This window comes from Ranitomeya variabilis, chromosome 5 (genome assembly GCF_051348905.1).
Source record: "Ranitomeya variabilis isolate aRanVar5 chromosome 5, aRanVar5.hap1, whole genome shotgun sequence".
Lineage (NCBI taxonomy): Eukaryota > Metazoa > Chordata > Amphibia > Anura > Dendrobatidae > Ranitomeya > Ranitomeya variabilis.
The window spans coordinates 338,816,384-338,839,505 of NC_135236.1; the positions used below are offsets into that span (position 1 = coordinate 338,816,384).

Consider the following 23,122-nt stretch of genomic DNA (forward strand, 5'->3'; position numbering starts at 1 on the left):
ATACAAACTATATGCAGAAAATAGAAAAGATTCCTATATGTGAATTGTCTTGTGATAGAGTGAATTATGCTAAACCCATTTTGACAGAATCTTTTCTACAGAACACAAAAACCAGCATGCTGCAAATGTACATCCTCTAGCAGCAGATCTCTCTCGGTCTGCCACACTTCTGTCACTGGTTAATTTCATTGGGTTAAAAACTTCTTTTGGTGATACTGAAAACAACAAGGTTTGGTGATATGATGTTTGACGCTTTCCCTCCCCAGGAGATAATAGTACGGCCTAGGTAGGGTGCAGATGAGGGTTTGGAGAAGGATCAGGAGCATGGCCCGCTCCATACTGGGCAGGTGTAGGCTGTGGGGATGTGTATACAACATTTTTAAGAGTACAAACCCACCAAGAACATAAACATTTTTTTTTGTTGGGGGGGGGGGGTTAATTTCCTTAGCAGAAAGTAGGTGGGTAAGGAATTGGATAAAAGACAGGAAACCGAGTCATCGCAAATGGTGCATTCTCCAAATGGTATATAGTCAGCAGTGGGGACAGTAAGGGTCTATGCTAGGACCGATTCTTTTTAACCTCTTTATTAATGACCTTGTGGATGGGATTGAGAGTAAAGGGTCAGTCTCTGCTGACAACACCAAACTATGTAGTACATTGAAATCTGATCTTGACATTACAATATTGCAAAACCGTTTGGATAAAATGTCTGAATGGGCAAACACTTGGCAAATGAGATTTAATGTTTAAGCCCCATATACGGTAGACATCCTCCCACCTGCTCTATAGATGTCCACATAAAACTCAGCCCATTATGCAAATTAGCTGTTAACCCCCACCGCACTTCATGTGCTAGAGGAACATTTCTGAGTTTTATATCACTGACGCCATTAAGCAAAGTGAAAAATATCTCCCCTCTACAACTTTACCAGTGACTTTTTCATATTCCCCCTTCCCCCAAAAGCCGGGGGTTTTGGCATCTTCACTCGCTAAGTAGGCAGGGCATTTGCTTTCTCATGCAAATTCCTTGGCCTGTGCTTGACATGAAAATTAAAGTTCTGGAGCTCAAAAAAAAAAAAATCATTCTTTCCCTTCCTTAACCCTCAACCATCTCTGGGGTGCATCTCCCATCAGGTATAGAGAAGACAGTCTTCTCCTTGGCACTTGGAGACAGAGGAATTTGCCAGTACCCTTTTATTAGGTTCAGTGTGGTGTAATATATCTGGCTGGCCCTAGCCTCTCAATGAGCTCATCGACCCAGAGTATCGCACATGCCTCAACTTTGGACATCTCATTTAGCTTCCTGTATTCGTTACAGAAGCGCCACTGTGTATCTGGCTTCAGCACAAGGACAATAGGGCTGGACCAGCCGCTCTTTGACTCCTCGATGATGCCCAGGCTCAACATTTTCTTCACCTCCTTGGAGATCACCTCGCAGCGGGCTTCGGGAATCCAATGTGGCTTTTGGTTCTGCCTCACATCCGGTTCAGTCAGGATTTTGTGCTCCACAACCTGCGTACATCGTGGTAACTCCGTAAACAGGGCCTGGTTCCGCTGAAGTAATTCACGGCACTCTTGTTTATGGTCCAGCGTTAGAAAACTGCTGATACCTTCTGCAATCAGATGCAGAGCGACGGTCTGCAGCCTCTGACACACCCGTTACACTACCCACCCTTCTACAAGTGGCCTCCGGACAATAAGGACCAGGTTTCTCAGGATAAGAGGTATGGAACGAACCAGCGTGGGGGCGTTCACCTCTGATGCAGAAACCCACATACTTTCCTCTGGACCATAACCCTTCCAGTGCACCAAGTATTGTAGGGAACGATGTTGAAGGAGAGAATCTACAATTTTCGAAATTTGAAACTCTAGGTTTCCATCATCCATTATAGGGGGAGGTGGTAGAGGTTGGGGATCAAGGAGTTCCACATATCTCTTGAGCAAAGACCTGTGAAAAACATTGTACAGTAGCTCTTAAGAGCCTGAGGTAGCTCAAGATGAAATGCTGCTGGACCAATGACGGTGGTTATCTTATAGAGACCAATAAATCTAGGTCCCAACTTTGAGGAAGAAACCCTCAACCTGAAATTCCTGGTAGACAAATAGAATCATACACATTCAGATCTGGACCTGGCACGCTTTTTCTGACAGTCATACGTTTATACCTGTCTCTCCTGACCTGGTTAGGAACAGGTATTGGTGAAACAGGACCAGATGGACGGGTATGCGGTACTTTAGAGCGTACGCAAACATTGCAGATAGACACCTGTTCAACCACATCCAGATGCAACCAGGGCCATCAAAAACAAGAAAGGAGGTCCGCGGTTGCCACCTGGGTGGCCAGCAAGTACAGACTCATGATATTCTCTTATTGCTTTGCGCCGCAATTTAGACGGCACAAACTACCTTCCTGAAGGGCAGGGTCCTCAAAGCCAGACACAAATGTCGGTAACGTCACTATAGATACAGCAGAAGGGGAAACATTTAGGCAGTTACCATGACAGTAATCTCTCCACTTTACAATCTCTCTGGATTGCCAATCCACAGTTGGATTATGCATCACCAACCAGGGCAAACCCAGAACCATTGGAGAGTGGAGATCCTTCAGGACATTGTTTCATAATGCAAAGACCCACCTTCAGTCTTATATTATGAACAATTTGTGTCAGTGTTCTCTGTGCAAGTGGTGCTGAGTCGATGGTGCAAATAGGAATAGGTTCAGCCAAGTTAAAGCAGACAAAACCATGAGTTCTAGCAAACACAGCATCCGCCATACTGACTCCAGCTCCACTGTGTACAAACACAAATTTTTCCATACACTGCTAATGCGTCCTTTAACATTTCAGTGAGGTCCTGAAGGAATTGGCTTGAGAGCCGGGTCATTCCATTTGGTATCAGTTGACCACCTGCGGAATTCAGAGCTATAAGTCTCCACTGAACGATAAACTTGCTGAATGCAACGCAGTTTGGAATTAGCCAAGGAAATACGGTCAGGATCATCATAGATCAGAGCAAGGTCCCTGAAAAACTCCTCCACAGACTGGAGACACAAAGAATCCTGCAGCAGAGAAAAAGCCCAGTACTGAGGTTCCCCCTGCAACAGTGAAATAATAATTCCTTACCGTTGATCATCATCACCAGAGGAGTAAGGATGAAGTTTAAAGTTACAATTTGCATGCCTCTTTAAACACAAAAAAACCTGTCCCTACCCCCAGAAAACCTGTTCGGGAGGGCAATTTTGGGTTCAAGCTGGACCGGCCTACCTGTAGAGTCTCCCGCAATAGGAGCCTGCCATTGCTGCTGAACTTCAGAACAAAGGTCAGTCACCTCCAGTGCTAACCTCCTGCAGCTGGTCTGCCAGCACAGAAATGGGATCCATGAACCCAGTAAAAGAAAAAAATGCACACAGAAAAAAACACACCAAAGAGAAAAAACAAGTGTCATTTTTTTTTCCTTTTCTTTTGCAAACATGAACGGCGGGTGATAATGTCACGAAATGTGTAGGAAAGGCTAAGTGCAACATGAAGGGATAAGGGAAAGGGAACCAAACTCTAGGGAAGGGGGGAGTGGAGACCCCTAGGCAGATCTAACGTCACCCTAACTGCCCTATCGTCCCTATATTGGTTCCATATCTGTCTCCAAGCAGGATACCTAATCCGTGCCTGACCCTGGCAATAAACTCTGTACCAGGAAGGACATGATAAGCGCTAGTCAATCCCCACTACCACTGAAGACAGATGGGATATACAAACAAGGGGGAACACTTAGCTTGAGTAGACACAGAGAGAAACACGGACCTCCTCCAAACACCAGAGAGGAAGATATAGCTCCAAGCCACAACAGTGAACTGGAAATAGAAATATCACTCACAACTTCCAGCATCAAGCGGGAAGTTCTAAATACCCCAGTCCAGGTGTGTCAACTAGAGCCAAGGGAAAGTTGCCACTAGGCATATTTCTAAATAATATATGCAACTGTAGTCACAGGAACATCAAGCTGCTTGGAGATGGTCTTCTAACTTTTACATGTTTGTTGATAATTTTCTTTCTAATCGCCTGAAACAACTCCTCCCTTCGCTTCCTCTGGTCCATGTTGAGTGTGATACACACCATGTCATCAAACAGCACAGTGAATATCTGTAGCCCTATATACAGGCCCACTCACTGATTCCAAGTTTGTAGACACCTGTGATGCTAGTTAGAGGACACACCTTGATTTAACATGTCCCTTTTGTCGCATTATTTTCAGGGGTACCTTCATTTCTGTCCAGGCCTATTTCATGAGTTTTATTTATTTTTTATTCTGTGGAAGCATGGTTGAAAAGCAATGTCTGACTTTAATTTGTTCATTTTCATGGATTTGTTTTTACATTTATTATTACTTTTGACAGATTCAAGTTATTTCTGTGACCATTGTGGGTTTTTCTGTCATTAAACGAGGGGTACCAACAATTTTGACCATGTGTGTATAGATTAGAATAATGGAGAAGCACACAATCTAAGTTTCTTGAGGTCTAGTGTGAAGTTTCCACAATCAGTGATGGTTTGGGGAGCCATGTCATCTGCTGGTGTAGGTCCACTGTGTTTTATCAAGACCTAAGTCAGCGCAGCAGTCTACTAGGAAATTTTAGAGCACTTCATGCTTCCCTCTGCCAACAAGCTTTTTGGAGATGGAAATGTCATTCTCCAGCAGGACTTGGCACCTGTCCACACTGCCAAAAGTACCACTACCTGGTTTAAAAACAACAGTATCACTGTGCTTGATTGGTCAGTAAACGCACCTGACCTTAAAGGGAACCTGTCACCTGAATTTGGCGGGACCAGTTTTGGGTCATATGGGCGGGGTTTCGGGTGTTTGATTCACCCTTTCCTTACCCGCTGGCTGCATGCTGGCCGCAATATTGGATTGAAGTTCATTCTCTGTCCTCTGGAGTACACGCCTGCGCAAGGCAATCTTGCCTTGTGCTGGCGTGTACTCCGGAGGACAGAGAATGAACTTCAATCCAATATTGCGGCGAGCATGCAGCCAGCAGGTAAGGAAAGGGTGAATCAAACACCCGAAAACCCCGCCCATATGACCCAAAACCGGTCCCGCCAAATTCAGGTGACAGGTTCCCTTTAACTCCATAGAGAATCAATGGGGTATTGTCAAAAGGAAGCTGAGATACACCAGACCCAACAATGCAGACGAGATAAAGGCTGCTATCAAAGCAACCTGGGCTTCCATAACACCTCAGTAGTGCCACAGGCTAATCGTCTCCATGCCATGCCGCATCGATGCAGTAATTGATGCAAAAGGAGCCCCGACCAAGTATTGAGTACAATTACTGAACGTATATTTCAGTAGGCCAACATTTCAGATTTTAAAATAATTTTTCAAGCTGGTGTTATAAAGTATTCTAATTTACTGAGGTGATGACTTTTGGGTTTTCATTGGCTGTAAGCCATAATTATCAACAAAAACAGAAATAAACACTTGAAATACATCACTCTGTTTGTAATGACTCCATATAATAAATGAGTATATATATAGCTCTGGCAAAAACTAAGAGACCACTGCACAGTTTTATAAAAATCAGCTTCTCTACATGTCTGACAGCTATTCGATTCCAGTGTCAATTGAATTCTAACCAGAGTGAACCTCATTCTACTTAATGTGCTTCTGATTAGGTGATCACCTGAACCAAATCTTATTTAACGAAGGAAAGTATAAAAAAAAACACTGCTGTGGTGTTCACAATCCTCTTGCCATAGGACAAGCTGGATGGCAAAACAAGTGCTACCGTAGTAATATCCCAGAAGTAATAGGAATTAAAAAAATATCTTAACCATGCCAAAGGAGTTGAAAAGAAAAGTCTTGAGTGAGGAAAAGAAGAGCTCAATTCTGGCTTTACTAGCAGAGGGACACAGCGATCGTCATGTTACCTCCATCCTTAAAAGGAATCTGTCACCTAATTTTGGCCCTATAAGCTTCGGCCACCGCCATCAGGGGCTTATCTACAGCATTCTGTAATGCTGTAGATAAGTCCCCGATGTAACCTGAAAGATAAGAAAAACAAGTTAGATTATGCTCACCTGGGCGGGCGTCGCTGGTCCGGTCCGATGGGCGTCGCTGGTCCGGGTCCGGCACCTCCCGTCTTCATACGATGTCGTCATACTCCTTGCTTGTGTTGCGGCTCCTGCGCAGGTGTACTGATTTGCCCTGTTTAGGGCAGCGTAAAGTACTGCAGTGCGCAGGCGCCGGGCCTCTCTGACCTTTCCCAGTGCCTGTGCACTGCAGTACTTTGCTCTGCCCTCAACAGGGCAGAGAAATACGCCTGCGCAGGAGCCGTGACAGCAGCAAGGAAGAGGACGACATCGTATGAAGATGGGAGGCGCCGGACCTAGACCTGCGATGCCCATCGGACCGGACCACCCTCAGGTGAGTGTTTTGCACCCACTGTGAAATTTGGTGCAGGATCGGTGATGATCTGGGGATGCTGGAATTGGGCAGGTTGTTCTTTGCGAAGGACGTATGAATCAAGCCGCATACAGTTTTATCCTGAAAAACAGTTGATTCATTCTGCTCAGGCCATGTTCCCCAAATCTGAGGACTGTTTTTTCCAGCAGGACAATGCAACATGCCACACAGCTAGGTCAATCTAAGGTGTGGATGAAGGACCACCACATCAAATTCCTGTCATGGGCAGCCCAATCTCCAGACCTAAACCCCATTGAAAACCTCTGGAATGTAATCAAGAGGAAGATGGATAGTCACAAGCCATCAAACAAAGAACTGCTTAAATTTGTGTACCAGGAGTGGCATAAGGTCACCCAAAAGCAGTGTGAAAGACTGGTGGAAAGCATGCCAAGACGCATGAAAGCTGTGATTAAAAATCATGGTTATTCCACAAAATATTGATTTATGAACTCTTCCTGAGTTAAAACATTAGTATTGTTGTTTCTAAATGATTATGAACTTGTTTTTTGCATGATTTGAGGTCTGCAAGCAATACATTTTTTTGTTATTCTGACCATTTCTCATTTTCAGAAAATAAATTCAAAATGTATTGCTTGGAACTTCGGAGACATGTTGTCAGTAGTTTACAGAATAAAAGAACAATTTACATTTTACTCAAAAATATACATATAAAGAGAAAAATCAGACAAACTGAAAATTTTGCAGTGGTCTCTCAATTTTTGCCAGAGCTGTATATATATATTTTAAGTTTGGTATCACTGTACTCATACTGACTTGAAGAATTATACCTCCAGGCAGAGGCATAGCTGGGGGGGAGGGGGGCGAAACATCTGAGTGGGCCCCTAACCAGGTAACCTTGATTATAACTGGGTGACGCACTCTAATAGTGAATGTAGGACAACCTCAGCAGATGACTCTGCTGTTGCTGAAAATAATCTCTATATAAAGACTAACATGGATGTTACCGCCATATAGTCAGTGGTAGATAGCAGTCCTACGGAACATGTAAGAGATTACTGCACAGTTATAGATGACATAATGTCGGGTGAAAGTGTCCCAGAAAACAGTGCCCACGTTTTGTCCCCTAGAAAGTTATAGTGCCCTCTGTGTGCCCCTTTGACAGTCACAGTAACCTGAATTCCCCTATAACAATAAGGCTGCAGTCACACTATTAGTATTTGGTCAGTATTTTACATCAGTATGTGTAAGCCAAACCAGGAGTGGAACAATTAGAGGAAAAGTATAATGGAAATATATGCACCACTTCTGCATTTATCACCCACTCCTGGTTTTGGCTTGTAAATACTGATGTAAAATACTGACCAAATACAGCTAGTGTGACGGCAGCCTAAGTATCCACTTTACATTTAATAATGTCCCGAGTCTCCCCCCCATTCAGCTTCACGGTATACAGCATGATGCTCTCTTATACACAGTATAATGCCCCCTCACTGTATATATATACTGACGTCTTAGTATCCCCCAAACTGTTTGATGGCTCCAACACTGCATGATGGCTCCATCACTGTAATCTCCACACTGTATGATGCCCCCCTAGATAACCTCCTTATAGTATAATGCACCAGATAGTCCTCAATACAGTATAATGCACTCCCCATAGGCCTCTATATAATATAATGTACTCCCCATAGGCAGACTGTTATATAGTGCACCCCCAAATAAGCAAACTAATAAAATGCAGCCCCCCATAGTAAGAGTCTAATAAAATGCAGCCCCCATAGGCAGACTCTAATAAAATGCAGCCCCATAGGCAGACTCTAATAAAATTCAGCCCCCCATAGGCTGACTCTAATAAAATGCAACCCCCATAGGCAGACTCTATAGTAATACCATGATCAGTAAACCATTTACCAGTGGTTTTGGCACTGTGAGCAGGTGCCAGGTCGTGCTGAAAAATGAAATCTTCATCTCCATAAAGCATTTCAGCATTTCCCCAGGTCAAGCCACTTTTGAACCATAAACAGCGGCAGAAGCGCCTGACCTGGGCTACAGAGAAGCAGCACTGGACTGTTGCTAAGTGGTCCCAAGTACTTTTTTCTGATGAAAGCAAATTTTGCATGTCATTCGGAAATCAAGGTGCCAGAGTCTGGAGGAAGACTGGGGAGAAGGAAATGCCAAAATGCCTGAAGTCCAGTGTCAAGTACCCACAGTCAGTGATGGTGTGGGGTGCCATGTCAGCTGCTGGTGTTGGTCCACTGTGTTTCATCAAGGGCAGGGTCAATGCAGCTAGCTATCAGGAGATTTTGGAGCACTTCATGCTTCCATCGGCTGAAATGCTTTATGGAGATGAAGATTTCATTTTTCAGCACGACCTGGCACCTGCTCACAGTGCCAAAACCACTGGTAAATGGTTTACTGACCATGGTATTACTGTGCTCAATTGGCCTGCCAACTCTCCTGACCTGAACCCCATAGAGAATCTGTGGGATATTGTGAAGAGAAAGTTGAGAGACGCAAGACCCAACACTCTGGATGAGCTTAAGGCCGCTATTGAAGCATCCTGGGCCTCCATAACATCTCAGCAGTGTCACAGGCTGATTGCCTCCATGCCACGCCGCATTGAAGCAGTCATTTCTGCCAAAGGATTCCCGACCAAGTATTGAGTGCATAACTGAACATTATTATTTGATGGTTTTTTTGTCTGTTATTAAAAAACACTTTTATTTGATTGGACGGGTGAAATATGCTAATTTATTGAGACAGGTTTTTTGGGTTATCAGGAGTTGTATGCCAAAATCATCAGTATTAAAACAATAAAAGACCTGACAAATTTCAGTTGGTGGATAATGAATCTATAATATATGAAAGTTTAATTGTAATCATTACATTATGGTAAATAATGAAATTTTACACTATATGCTAATTTTTTTAGAAGGACCTGTATATTATATAATGCAGCCCTCCATAGACAGACTCTATGTTATATAATGCAGCCCCCCATAGGCAGACTTTAATATAATGCACCTCCATAAAAAAATAAATCCAATACTCACCTCTCTTCCTCCTGCTTCCTCTCCTGACAGCGGGCGCCGGGTAGTGACGTAATCATGCCCGCTGTCAGTGTCTGCATCAAACGCTGAAAGGGGGATGATGGGAGAGGGAGCGTAACACTCCTTCTCTCATCAATGCGGTCAGCTGTATTGGCATCTACTGCTGGCACCGGCCCCCCCCCGCCTGCTCAGGGGCCCCATAGTGGCCAGGCGGAAGAGCAGAGAGATCGATTCTCCCTGCTCTTCCGCAAAGTGTAACTGTGTCGATGTGCGCAGTATGCTGATATAGTTACAATAGCCTAGCTCTGGGTGGGCCCCCTCAGAGCACGGGGCCCGGGGTGACCACCCCCTCTGCCCTTTCCCACCCCCGGTTGCTACGCTACTGCCTCCAGGACTTTTGTATCTGTCAACGGATGGGGTAAAAATAGAACCTAAAAAGTGATGGTGGAATTGTGTTTTTATTCACCATTTTACCAAACTTAGTAAAGTGAATGGTGTCATTCCAAACTGCAACTCGTCCAGCAAAAAATAAGAGCTGTGTTAATGGATAAATAAAAAAGTTATTAATCCTGTAAGAAAGGGAGTTAAAAATAAAAGATCAAAAATAGTAAATTTCCCAGTCATGAATGGGTTATAGAAAGAGGGCTATAATTTACATTGTTAATAGACATATACTAGGTACAGGGTTTTTTCAGTTTGTTTGCACCTTGTACATATAAAGGTGTGGCCTGCCTTTTCTTTGAGCTGGGCATTATATTCATGTAGTTCTCCATGGCTGCATGTCTACTAGCAAGGTTTGTCCTTCTCAGCCCTTATCCACATGAATAAAAGAGAATGTCACTGGATAAATGGTAAGGTTTTAATATTAGAGGTTAGGACCGCCCCCAAATAGGGTCACTGTGATGTGGTGGGATGGCTTTTACTTTATTTTTTTTATCAAAATTTAGTTTACTAAGTACCCTATATTATTGTAATGCACTATTGCTGTTTGTTTATATACTGCAAGGTATTTGCGTATTATGTTTTTCATGTTGGGTTTTATATACTATGTACATGTCTGCAAACAACCACCCTTGTGACACTGGTCTCTTAGATTAGATATTGGAAAACAGGTTTAATAAAAGTTGTACAATATATACAGCAGTACAAGTTCTCTGTTATGTAACTTCTCTTTATATGTAGTAAAACCATAAAACCACATTGATACCTCCTGTTTTATTTTTAGTTACCAATGCATTTTTAGCTTTGAGCACTGAGTTTTGCCAGTTTATGTAACTACGTTAGGTCTTTATAACGAAATAAAGGTATCCAGACATACATATATATACAATACCTAGAAAGTACCATTGTGCTTATATTCTTTTATTTTTTACCAGTTTAAGTCTGGATTATTGCACCCTTTTTGACATAGTTTTGTTTAAAATAAATAAATAAAATATATATATTGTAAATTATATATGTCACTGGTATACCGCGACAGAGAGGGGCCAGAAGACTGCAGCGTCTGATTTCACGTACTCCTGCTCTGATTAGAAGAACTTCTCCTTCATATTACACGTTGCAGGTTTCTGTCAGCAGTGCAGGAGTTAATCTGTTCAGCTTAGCATCTCTGAAGCCTCCTCTGGCAATCTGGATTGCCAGTCTTAGTCTTGTACAGCCTGGTGTGGTGTTAAGGTGTCTGATGTTGATAGAGGCGTTTGGAGTGTTGATCTGATCTGTGACTTTTGCTTGGTGTTTTGGCTGTGTGCAAATCCTCAACCTCTCCTATTTGGTGTTCCTTCCTTTTCTCTCCGGAGTTCCTCTGTGTTGTCTGTTTGTGCATATTTGTATGTTTGGTATGTTCATTTATCCCTGTCCATCCTTCCTTGGTAGAATGGTTTGTGTATTTACATACACTATTACTTCTCTGGGTGGGGGCACGGGACAGATATAGGGCTAATTCAGGAGTTCAGCAAGGTATGTGGCCCCGGCATCTTCACCATCAGTAGTATTCCGTGGAGCAATGATAGCTAGGGCATTAGGGACAGGGAAGGAGCCCCTGGCCCCGGGTATTCCAACAAGAATATTGTCATAATATATACACCTTTGCAACCATTTTTTAATTTCTCTAAATCAAGCAACTTTACAAATTCTCATTATATAAAGTATTGCATGGTTTTATGTCTACAGTTCCTATGCAGAACTATACATTTCCATGGTAACAAAGAAAGCCTATGTGAATGGATCCTGCAGTCTTTCTCCATTCTGTTTGCCCTATACTTCCTTCTGAAATGCATTTGGTAGATTAGTAAGAAGTAGGGTAAAGGTAAAAGTGAATATGATTGGAATACCCAGGGTTTATTTTGTTGCCTGTTACCATGGAGACGCATTGATCTTCCTTGCGATTATAATCACATTGCAGTAGGACATTTTTATCAAATTTTTGTTTGTGCTTTTATACACTCCTGAGAATTCTCATCTATACATAAGTATGAATGGTTCCATCAAGCAACTACTTCCTTTAATATAACCCCTTAAGAGCTGTGACTATGAGGGCACAGTCATAGTTCTCATGCATTTTCCTGTGAGGACATCTTTGATTGACATCAGCTACGTTGCAACACTGGCCGTTGTTACAGAAAGCTCAGATCTGACATGTGAACTTTGTGAACTGCTATCAAAAGCAGTTGTGTCATCACATGGAGGGGCTCCCTTTCCCACCTTATCATGAGCCTGCCAATGTTAAGAAACAGCCTTGGGCCAAATAAAGTCTACGCGTCGTACATGAGGTTGTTGGCCACAGCTGGAAAAATTATGGGAATTATGGAAACAGCTGTTACAATGGAGAGCTACGTGTATACACTGCCACATCTCACCTATCTTTGCCAGAGTTCCTAATCATGTATGTACGGTATATCCTCTGGATATGCCCCTTTAAACGAGCACCTTGGTTAATACTCATGCACTAAAGGTTGTGCATTACAGGGAATCACCACCCAAGAGAAAACACTAAACAGTCTCTACAAAAGGCAAAACACAGAAATGGTTTTGCCTGGATCAGTCCTTTTGGTTGAATGAAATAGGAGACATACAGACCAGCAGTTCTACCCATAATAGTGGCAGCCACACAGTAACATTGAAGGCACAGATTAATAATGGAAGGTTACTGATGTAGAACAACAAAGAAACCCTTAATTGGAAGAACAGAGTGCAGTAGAGGCTTCATTCTGCTGAAGACAAGTCTGTCTTGTTCATAAGTTCATTGCAGCCAAGCTATACATGCCTGAATGGGGTTAATCTGCATTACCAGGAACATGCAAATAAAAAAGCCTTTATTCTAACCCTTGAGAACCCGTTTAAATAATACAGGAAGGATTGCATTATCCCTGTGTATTTTGGCGTAGGAATATCACAGCTTGGACCAGGGATCATGCTCTGCAAAAGTACATAAACATCGGGGACAAAAGTTTGTTTTTCTACGTTTTATGTTATTTAAGCACAGTTATATTTTAACTTATTCTGTTGGTTATTGAGAGGGATTGGACACATTTGGACACATTTGGATGTTCATTTCTAAATGCAAAGGTGTCCAGAGAACTTTGCGTGATTAGACCTGTGAAATTTCCTGAGGTCAGTAGCCTATTATTTGAATACATAAACATTTCAAATATACTGTACAGTATGTTACTAAAAAGAAGATTGATCTTTGGTAATCTAAGGCTAGGTTCACATTGCGTTAGGGCAATCCGTTTAGCGCATACGCTAGCGGATTGCGCTAACGCAATGTCACTTTAGGGCTCGCGTTTGCCGATCCCGCTAGCGCAGATGCCTGATCTGCGCTAGCGAGGAACGGACCTCGGACACTGCAAGCAGCGTTTGAGGTCCGTCCGAAAATAAAGGGACATCGCTAGCGCGTGCCGAAAATGGCATGCGCTAGCGATGCGTTGGCGACCCGTTAGCACATTGCTGTCAATGGGTGCGCTAACGGACCCATTACATGGCGTTAATTGCGACAATTTCGCCATGTAACGGAGTCCGCTAGGGGACACCCATTAACGCAATGTGAACCTAGCCTTAGCAGCGCGACCATGACACTAAAGATCACTCACATCAGACTAATCTTTTCCCTATGTATGTATATACTGTATATTAAATACATACAGTGAGTGAAATAAGTATTGAACACGTCACCAGTTTTCTAAGTAAATATGAAAATGTGCTATTGACATGAAATTCTCACCAGATGTCGGTAACAAACCATCCAATCCACAAAGGCAAAGAAATCAAATCATAGATGTCCATAAATTAAGTTATGTGTAATATTAAGAAATGACACATGGAAAAATTATAGAAAACGTTTACTGAATGTCACCTGAATGTCACGGGGTTACTGCAACAGAGAGTAGCCAGAAAACTACAGCGTCTGATTGCTCCTACTCCTGCGCAGAGAAGAAGCACTTCTTTGTTTTAATGGTGTTAATTTCTTTTGGCAGAACAGGGGTTAATCGGCCATGTTAGAAACTCTGAGCTCTCAGCTGAGCTCGGTTAGCCACTCCCATCCCCTTTATAATCTGGGTACTGAGTCAGATCCATGTCAGAGCTAGCATTTGCTGCATAGCTTAGGAGGAGAGTTGTTCATATGAGAATGAGTTTGGGAGAAGTTATCTGTGACTGTTGCGTGGTTTGTAAGTGTGGTAATTCCCTTCCCTCCTCTGCTTTGGTTTCTTCCCCATCATCCACTCCCCTGTGCATTCCTCTGTTATATGTGAGTGAATATTTTGTATGCCTGGTGTTTTCGGTTAACCCTTGTTTGTGCAGCCTTGTTTGATGGGTTGGTGTACTGTGGTGTATAATAGTGCCACTCCCCCTGGGTGGGAGAAGAGAACACATAAATTTTCGGTTTGTTTGTTCTCCTGGACTACTGAACGTCTGCTCATGAGTTGACCAGCCAGAGGTTAAATAAAGAGCAGAAGAAGTTTGCATTCCTGTAAACCAGACTTTTTGGAAATAGTGATCACTGATAATCTGGCTTCTGGTTTTACCTCTAGCCTACATTTTTATTTAACCTTTTAAAGAGCATTTGGCTACAAGAGTTCAAACTGTGTTATCTATAGAACAATGACGTATCAGAAACAATGTGTGACATTTCTGATCTCCCACAGAACTTTAATAATGATTTATTAACCAACTTGGTTAAATATAAAACCGATACAATCTTTGGATAAGACAATGTTTGGCGCTATTAGGTGCTGCAAATTGAGCAGTAGCAGGCAGTAAATAAGTAAATGTTTTATCAGTTGAGTCAGAGATCAGTGACCTAAAAGAGGCTTCTCTTTCCATAAATGTCAATTTGTTACAGACAGATAACTCAGTTATCTCAGAGAATGAAAAAAAAAACAGGACTTGTGCATTAAAAAGATTGAAAACTAAGGTGTTTTGCAAGAAGAGAAGCTCCTTATGTAATGTGGATTCTGCATGGCGTGGCAGGGTCACAGTCAAAAAATTAGCTTCAATCACGGTTTGTTTCTGTCATCCAGAGAGTGCGATCAAGGCGGTCAGAGCCATATCCTGACTGTACAGGACTGTAATAGGAACCCCAAAAGTGCATGCCTTTACTGTTCCACTGTATATAGAAAAATATCATGGCACCATTGTACACTCCACTGGGTGCCTCAGGTAATATGTCTTTACATGTGGAGCCCAGCGGAACATTGTACAACCTATAAAAATACTTACTGCCAATAACTGCAAAAACTGTTGTAATTTGTGGTAAAATCAAAAATACCTTTGTAGTTTGGGATGAATTACCTTGTTTTTCCAAGTGAACCACATCCTATTAATGAACAAAGGCGATTTGACCCTTGTGCCCAGAGATAAATTTTGCCTAAAATTGCCTAAAATCACTTATACACACTTTAGAGGCATCAAGCTAGTGGTTTTAAATTCTGTTTTTCTCCTTGGTTTCACAAGCAGAACAGAATGTAAGTGATGAATTCAATAACCCATTGATTTCAACATGTGGCTGAAAATGTTATGTTTGTGTCAGTTCAGTTTTTGTACCTTCGTTTTCCATTTTTCGTTTAAACCCTTAATGACCGTCGATACGCAATAAAATGGCAATCGTTAAGGTGCCTTATTCCCTCATCGCCGCAGCAATTCCTGGGTACATGACAGCTGACACACAGCATTATAGCACCTGGCCGGTTTTGCTTCTGATCGGTGCCAATTAACCCCTTAAATACCGCTGTCAATCTTGACAGCAATATTTAAGTTGTTGCAAGAGGGTCACAAGACCCCTTTAGTAAACATCAGACACTCGCAATAAGAATTGTTGGTCCCGATGGTTACCATGGTAGCCTGAAGTCATGTGATGACCCCAGGGTACAAAGGCCTGTAAGATCCACCAGTACTGTAGTTTATGAGACCAGTTATAAAAGTGAAAATTATACATGTCCTACAGTGAAAAAGTGTAAAAAAAGAGAAAAAAAGTAAAATAAAATATGTGAAAAAGTAAAAAAAAAAGCACACACAAATCACAAAAGGTCGTTTTGCCATGCAAAACGCAGTGTTTGTGATAAAGCAAAACAGTACACATAATTGTCATCACCGCGTCCAGAACAACCCGCTCTATAAAACTGGCAAGTTATTTATTCTACAAAAATGTTTCTTTTTCATCATACTGACTCACCAAAAAGTGAATAAAAAGTGAAAAAAAAAGTCATATGGTAAATGGTATAGAAAACGCCAAACAGTCCTGCAACAAAAAAGCACTAATATGGCTCATTTGACAAAAAAAAAATTAAAAAGCTAAAGCTCTCAGAATATGGCAATGCAAAAACTAATTCATAATTCAAACAAATTCAAAGCTTAAAAAAATATCTGCTATCTCTGTAATCATAAAGACCTTGACGAACAAATCAGTCTTATCACTTTTACCGTACGGTGAACAACGCAAAAAATAAAAACAATAACTGAATTGCAAATTTTTGTTCATTCAGTGTCTGGAAAATCTGAATAAAAAGCAATAAAAATGCTAATGTATCCCAAAATGGGATAAAAAAATTCCAAAACTCATCCTGAATAAAACAATCCCTCATACAGCCTTGTTCGCCAAAAATTAAAGAAATACAGCTCTTAGAATATGGTGATAAAAAACCCTACTTTTTATAACAAGCATTTTTAATGTGTGATAGCAGCAAATCCTAAATAAAAATATATAAATCTGGTATCGCTGTAATAGCACCGACCCAAAGAATAAATCCGACTTATCACTTATAGAAATAAATAAAAATAAAGACTATTCTTGTACTGCTGTCTATTTGTTTATTCTACCTCCCAAAAAGTGGCTCGGCTCACAGTTATCCTACTGAGCGCTTACGTTGGGTCGAGGTTTCCGTGTAAATTCCCCAAAACCGCGAATCAGACAAAACCCCCATTGGAACCACTCATGAGGTAGATGGAGTCACTTTGGACTGCATTGTGTTCCGGCGGTGTCATTTTAGGCATGTTTTTAGCGCACAAGTGTGTGCAACCACAGATCTATGCATGCCTAAAAACATATGGGGTACCATCATGTTTGGGAAAAATTGCATAACAAATTATGGGGTCTATTTTCACCTAATATCGATTTTGAAAATTAGAAATTTGAGTCTCACACAACATTTTTAAAAAAAATGAAAAATTTCAATATGACAACCTAATGTTATTAAATTCTGTGTAGTGCCTGTTGGTTAAAAATGCTCACTATACCCCTGGATACAATCCATGAAGGTTGTAGTTTCATAAATGGGGTCACTTTTCAGGGGTTTCCACTGTTTAGGCACATCAGGGGCTTTCCAAATGCGACATGATGCTCGCCGACCATTCCATCAAAGTCTGCGTTCCAAAACGTAACTCCTTCCTTTTTGAGCCCTGCAATGCACCCAAACAGTAATTTTCCCCCACATTTGGTATCAGCTGTGACCCCTGTTACAGCTAGGGGGTGCTGTTTGTGCTCCCCAGAATGCGCACAGAGCCGTATGAAGGCCATAGGTGTGCATGGCAGTCGCAGGTGTAGCTGTGATTGCAATGTGAGGCAGTGAGTCATGTCAAAGGTAGGGTCGCTGTGTCTTCTCCCCAGGTTGTGCATGCAGACGGATGAAGTCCATAGGTGTGCATGGGAGTCATGAATTTCCGATCGGGGTTTTCAATGTGGCTGAAGGCCACAGGATTGTGTGTGTTAAAAGCCCTGAAGTAAGAGGTATGGGTGTGTCAGGTGTCTGGGGTGCATGTCAGTGTCAGTCTAGTGTGTGTTGGTGTGCAGAGCAGAGGCCTGCAGAGCACTAGCTGAGTGCATGGAGGCACAGGCCAGCGGAGTCAGCACCCAGGGGAGCTGAATAGCCTGGCACCTGCAGTGTATACAGTGATGCAAGTCGTCCATTGTACTGGTCTCGGATGTGGACAGTCCTGTGCCCGGAGGTGGATGTACTGTGCCAGAAAGAGGACTACCATGTGTAACAATTGAAAACAGGTGGATATGGTGCCTGGCTGTTATCCGGAGGATATCCTGGGCTGTGTACGGCTGTGTGAGTAAAGAAACTGTGATGCAGTGATGCAGGACACCCACGAGAACTAGTCAGAGGAGGGCTGGTGTGTGTAGAGTCTGCAACATATGAGGCTGTGTATATGGAGTTTGTAATATGGCGTGCGGTTGCCCAGGGGAACAGGACAAGGGAAGTCTGGCCTGTTTAGGGACTGTAAATTTAAAGCCATATGATATGTATTGCTATGAACTGGTGTGAACTGAACACTGATAATATACACTGAAGTTATATACATTTGTGTGAAGTGGACTTTAATGCTGTGAGGAAACACATTAAAGAGACTTTTTGTGTTGGGACTTTGTGAGTCACTTCCTATTCACTGCGTACGATACTACTGCAGCCTTACACGGCGTACTCAGGAGAAATTGCACAACAAATTTTGGGATCAATTTTCTCCTGCTGTCCTTCTGAAATGAAAAAAAATTGGGCTAAAAGAACATTTTTGGAGGAAAAATTTTATTTTTTATTTTCACGGCTTTACGTTGTAAACTTCTGTGAAGCACCTGGGGATTCAAGCTCACTACACTTCTAGATACATTCCTTGAGGGGTCAAGTTTCCAAAATGGCATCACTTTTTGAGGTTTCCACTTTTTAACCACATCAGTGGCCCTCCAAATGCGACTTGGCGTCCGCTCTCGATTCCAGTACTTTTTGAGTTCAAAAAGTCAAACGCTGCTCCTTCCCTTCCGAGCTATGCTGTGCATACACAATAGTTTTACCCTACATATGGTGTATTGGTGTAGTCAGGAAAAATTGCACAACAAATGTTGGGGTAAATTTTCTCTTGTTACCCATAAAAAATGTGGGGCTAAAGTAAAATGTTTGTGAAAAAAAGCTAAATATTCATTTTTTTCCTTCCACAGTGCTTTAATTCCTGTGAAGCACCTAAAGATTAATACATTTCTTGTATGTGGTTTTGAGGACTTTAAGGGGTGCAGTTTTTAGAACAGTAACACTTTTGGGTACTTTCTGTCATATAGGCCCCCAAAGTTAGTTCAAATATGGTGTAGTCCTTAAAAAAATGGTTTTGTAAATTTTGTTGGAAATTTTTGTTTAAATAAATAATATTTAAATAATGATGCTGATGTAAAGTAGACAGATGTTATTTATAAATTATTTTGTACAGCATGACTAACTGGTTTAAGAATATGAAAATTGAAAGTTTGAAAATTGCAAAATGCTACATTTTTGCCAAATTCCAATATTTTTACAAATAAACCCAAACAATTTTGACCCAAATTTACCACTACTGTAAAGTACAGTGTGTCACGAAAAAACAGTCTCAGAATAACTGGGATTCGCTAAACAGTTCCAGAGTTATTACCGCATAAAGTGACACTGGTCAGAACTGTAAGGCTATGTGCGCACGTCAGGATTCCTTGCAGAAATTTCCTGAACAAAACCGGACATTTTCTGCAAGAAATCCGCATGCTTTTTTTTCGTGCGGTTTTTTTTTTGGAATTTTTGCGTATTTTTCCGGAGGATCCCAATGCAATATAGTGGGAAATCCACATAAAATCCACAAAATTAATAAACATGCTGCGTTTTTTACTACGATGCATTTTTTTTGCGGAAAAAAATGCAACATACGCACAAAAATTGCGGAATGCATTATAAATGATGGGATGCATATGTATGCATTTTTAAGCGTTTTTATCACATTTTTATAGTGCAAGAACACGAAAAAACGCGAAAAAACCTGACCGAGTGCACACAGCCTTAAACTTGGCCTGGACAGGAAGGAAAAAACAGGGGCAAAGGGGTCTACTAAGGCCTCTTTCACACTTCCGTTTTTTGCCATCCGTCGCAATCCGTCGTTTTGGTAAAAAAAAACGGATCCTGCAAATGTGCCTGCAGGATGCGTTTTTTTGCCACAGACTTTTATTGACGACGGATTGCTACGGATGGCCACACGTCGCATCCGTTGTGCAACAGATGCGTCATGTTTTTGCGGTCCGTTGTGATGAAAAAACGTTAAAGGGAACGTTTTTTCGTCCGTCGGATCCGCCATTTCTAACCGCGCATGCGCGGCCGGAGCTCCGCCCCCTCCTCCCCGGATTTCATAATGGGCAGCGGATGCGTCGGAAAACTGCTTCCGCTGCCCACGTTGTGCACAATTTTGCACAACGTCCGTCGGGCCGACGGTTTGGAACAGCCCCGTACCGACGGAAATGTGAAAGAGGCCCAAAGGATTATACACAATCCCTAGCAGCTCCAAATAATGCCGCAGGCTAAAAGAGATTCTAGCTTAGATAAAAACCATGAAATGTATTAATATATTTAATAGTACACATAAAATACACTAAAGGGTGGGAGAAAAGGGAAGTAGGGATCATTACTCATGATCTGTACATGTAACAAGCTTAGGGATAACACTGATGAAAAAAAGCTACTACTGAGCTAAGTGAACAGATAGATGCAGTCAATAATGACACATATGAGGGCTAGGAACACTGCCTCTATTTTAATATAGTAAGGTGCCTAGTGCCTAGGTTATGAAGCAGTTTCCACCCGTATCTTTACATCAAAATGTATCACAAACTGACCGTAAATGCTGGCAGCAGCATAGTAGGTATGTAACTAATAAATTAACTATAACGTGTCTTATGCATAGAATTGGAGCATAGCATTATTCGGAGCTGCTAGAGATTGTGTATGTATATAGTTTGTTGGAATTGTTGACCACTGAACGTTTTTTTGGGGGGGACATATGTGATAAATTACTAAAAGATGATTAGGCTACAGCTTTTTGTGAGTTTTGATGTTGCAGATTTTCTGCAGCATTTCTGCATCCATTAAAGGGGTATTCCCATCGCCAAGATCCTACCCAATAAGTAGTAGGTGCAATAATAATAATAATATTAGCAAATACCTCCAATTAGAAATGTAGTAGTTTTCCTGGTTTCTAGGTCTCTTTCCTCGTGTGCAGGCATTGCAGGACCTTAGGTATTCATGGTTGCAGCCATTAGCAATCTTGCAATGCCTGCACATGAGGAAAGAGATATAGCTTATCAGAAAAACTATACTATACTTCTAATTGGAGGTATTTGCTATTGTTATTATTACACCTACTACGTATTGGGATAGGATCTAGGAGATGGGAATGCCCTTTTAAGTAAAATAGGTTACTTGCATTTTTTTTAAAATATGCATCATCAAAAACCAAAAAACCCCGTTGTGAGAACATAGCCTTACTGCTTAGTTTTGCAGTAATATTGCAGTACATTTCCATTGCTAATACATAGTTGGCAAGTAAAACATACAATTCCTGGCAGAAATCTGAAAGCCTGCTTGCTCTTGTTTGGAACAATATTAAGCAGGTGATTGATAATCCTTGAAAAAGTACTGAACTGCAGCCTGAAACCCGCAGGAAAATCATATGCAACATTTGGATCTACTTGAGGATGTCTATCATTTAATTCTATTAGAATAAAACTTGCTATTTTCTTATTTGGACACAGCTGAAGGATTTCTTACCTTGATCTACGGTGTTGGACATCAGGCAGGAGTGGCTTCTTCTGTGCCAAGGATTCCAACAGCCATACTTAGGGTGAGCTGGTCTATTGATGACATAGACATTTGATTATTAGTGTCCCTGTGTATATAAATAACCTTTCATTGTAAAAAATAGGCAAGACAAAGACAAGTAGATATAAGATACATAAAGAGAAACACTAATGCCTGGTATCTCTCGCTCCTAGAGCTCCACTACAGACAGCTACAAATACAATTGGGATTAGCTGCCATTTTCCAGCATGCACATATGGCTAAAACTATGTAATATTTGCTGCATATGCACCATGCTCTAGTGTTGGCTTTTATCAGGCAGATTGCGGTATTTTTCTAAAATAGATACACATTGTTTTTTTTGTCTACGCCTGAAAAAGTTCATGTGTTAGTATAAACTCGCACAATGGCGCTTTTTTTTAAGTCACTTTTCTTTTTTTGTGTTATTGCGCCAAAGTCATAAAAATGGCACACACACAGTTCATGAATTTGGCGCAAAGTCAAAAATAGTCTTTTTCTGTCACTTACCATTTTTGCAGATTTTTTAGCAAAAAGATGCAAATTGTTGATTTATCCCCTGTATCCCCAGGTAACGTGACCCGGTGACTCTGATGAGAGGTAACGTTATGGACGTCACCACTGTTCAGAGACGCTAGGTCTTGTGCAGCAGGAAATGGCAGTGGCTGTTTGCAAAGACTATGGAGCCTCAGAACGAGGCTCCATAGGATTTGTACGGAGGATTCAATAGACTTCGATGGATTCACTTGGACTACGCCGGATGCAGCGGACTACGTCAGACCTGTGGGGAACTTTTTTTAATAAAGTGGTGAACAAGTTAAAGTGTCTTTGTTTTAGTTATCTGTGTTTTTATGTATTTGATTTGGTGGACTACGGCGGACATGCATGAGATTTTATCATTTTTATTAATAAAGTGGTGAACCAGGGAAAGTGTCGGGGGGGGGGGGGTGTTTGTTTAATTAAAGTATTATTTTTTTGTGTGTGTTTTTTTTATTAGCGAGTTAGAAATTGGGGTTGTCTGATAGACACATCTCCATTACTAACACCAAGGGCTTGATGTCAGCTTGATGTCAGCCCCATTACCCGATTGCTAATGCACGAGGGCAATAGGAAGAGCAAAGGCAAGGCGCCAGAATTGGTGCATCTAATGTGATGTGCCACTTTTGGGGCGGCTGCAGACTGGCAAGAGCCCAATAACCATTGACCTTACCAGTCTGATAATATCATCTCAGCTCTCTGCTTCGTCTTTGCTGGTTACCAAAAATGGGGGCACCACATCATTTTTTTAATTAATTAATTTATTACGTTAATACATGTACAGTAAGCTACACACGCAAGGCACTAATTATATACTGTATCTCATGGATATCTATCTATCTAAATCCAAAAATATAGCTGCAGCACTAATACAGTACAGTACTGTTTTAAAAATATTTTAAAAATATTTTTTTACTTTTTTTTTTAGAGAGAATAAACGAACTGTTAGTAACAATTTTTCACTGGAAGTGGATGTATTCAAAAAATCCTAAAGTGATTAGCGCCACATTTGCTTGGAGTTTATTTTCC

The 23,122-nt window shown here is 41.5% G+C and overlaps 1 protein-coding gene across 1 annotated transcript in view; it reads left to right on the forward strand.

Annotated features, from left to right (window-relative positions):
- Window positions 1-10,259: 10,259 nt before the first annotated feature.
- Window positions 10,260-23,122, forward strand: part of LOC143775967 (pendrin-like) — a 271,334-nt gene continuing 258,471 nt past the window's right edge. The window contains exon 1 of the mRNA XM_077264781.1: window positions 10,260-10,321. Within this exon, the coding sequence (XP_077120896.1) occupies window positions 10,319-10,321 (3 nt within the window). The 5' untranslated portion in view covers window positions 10,260-10,318. The remainder of the gene's footprint in view (window positions 10,322-23,122) is intronic.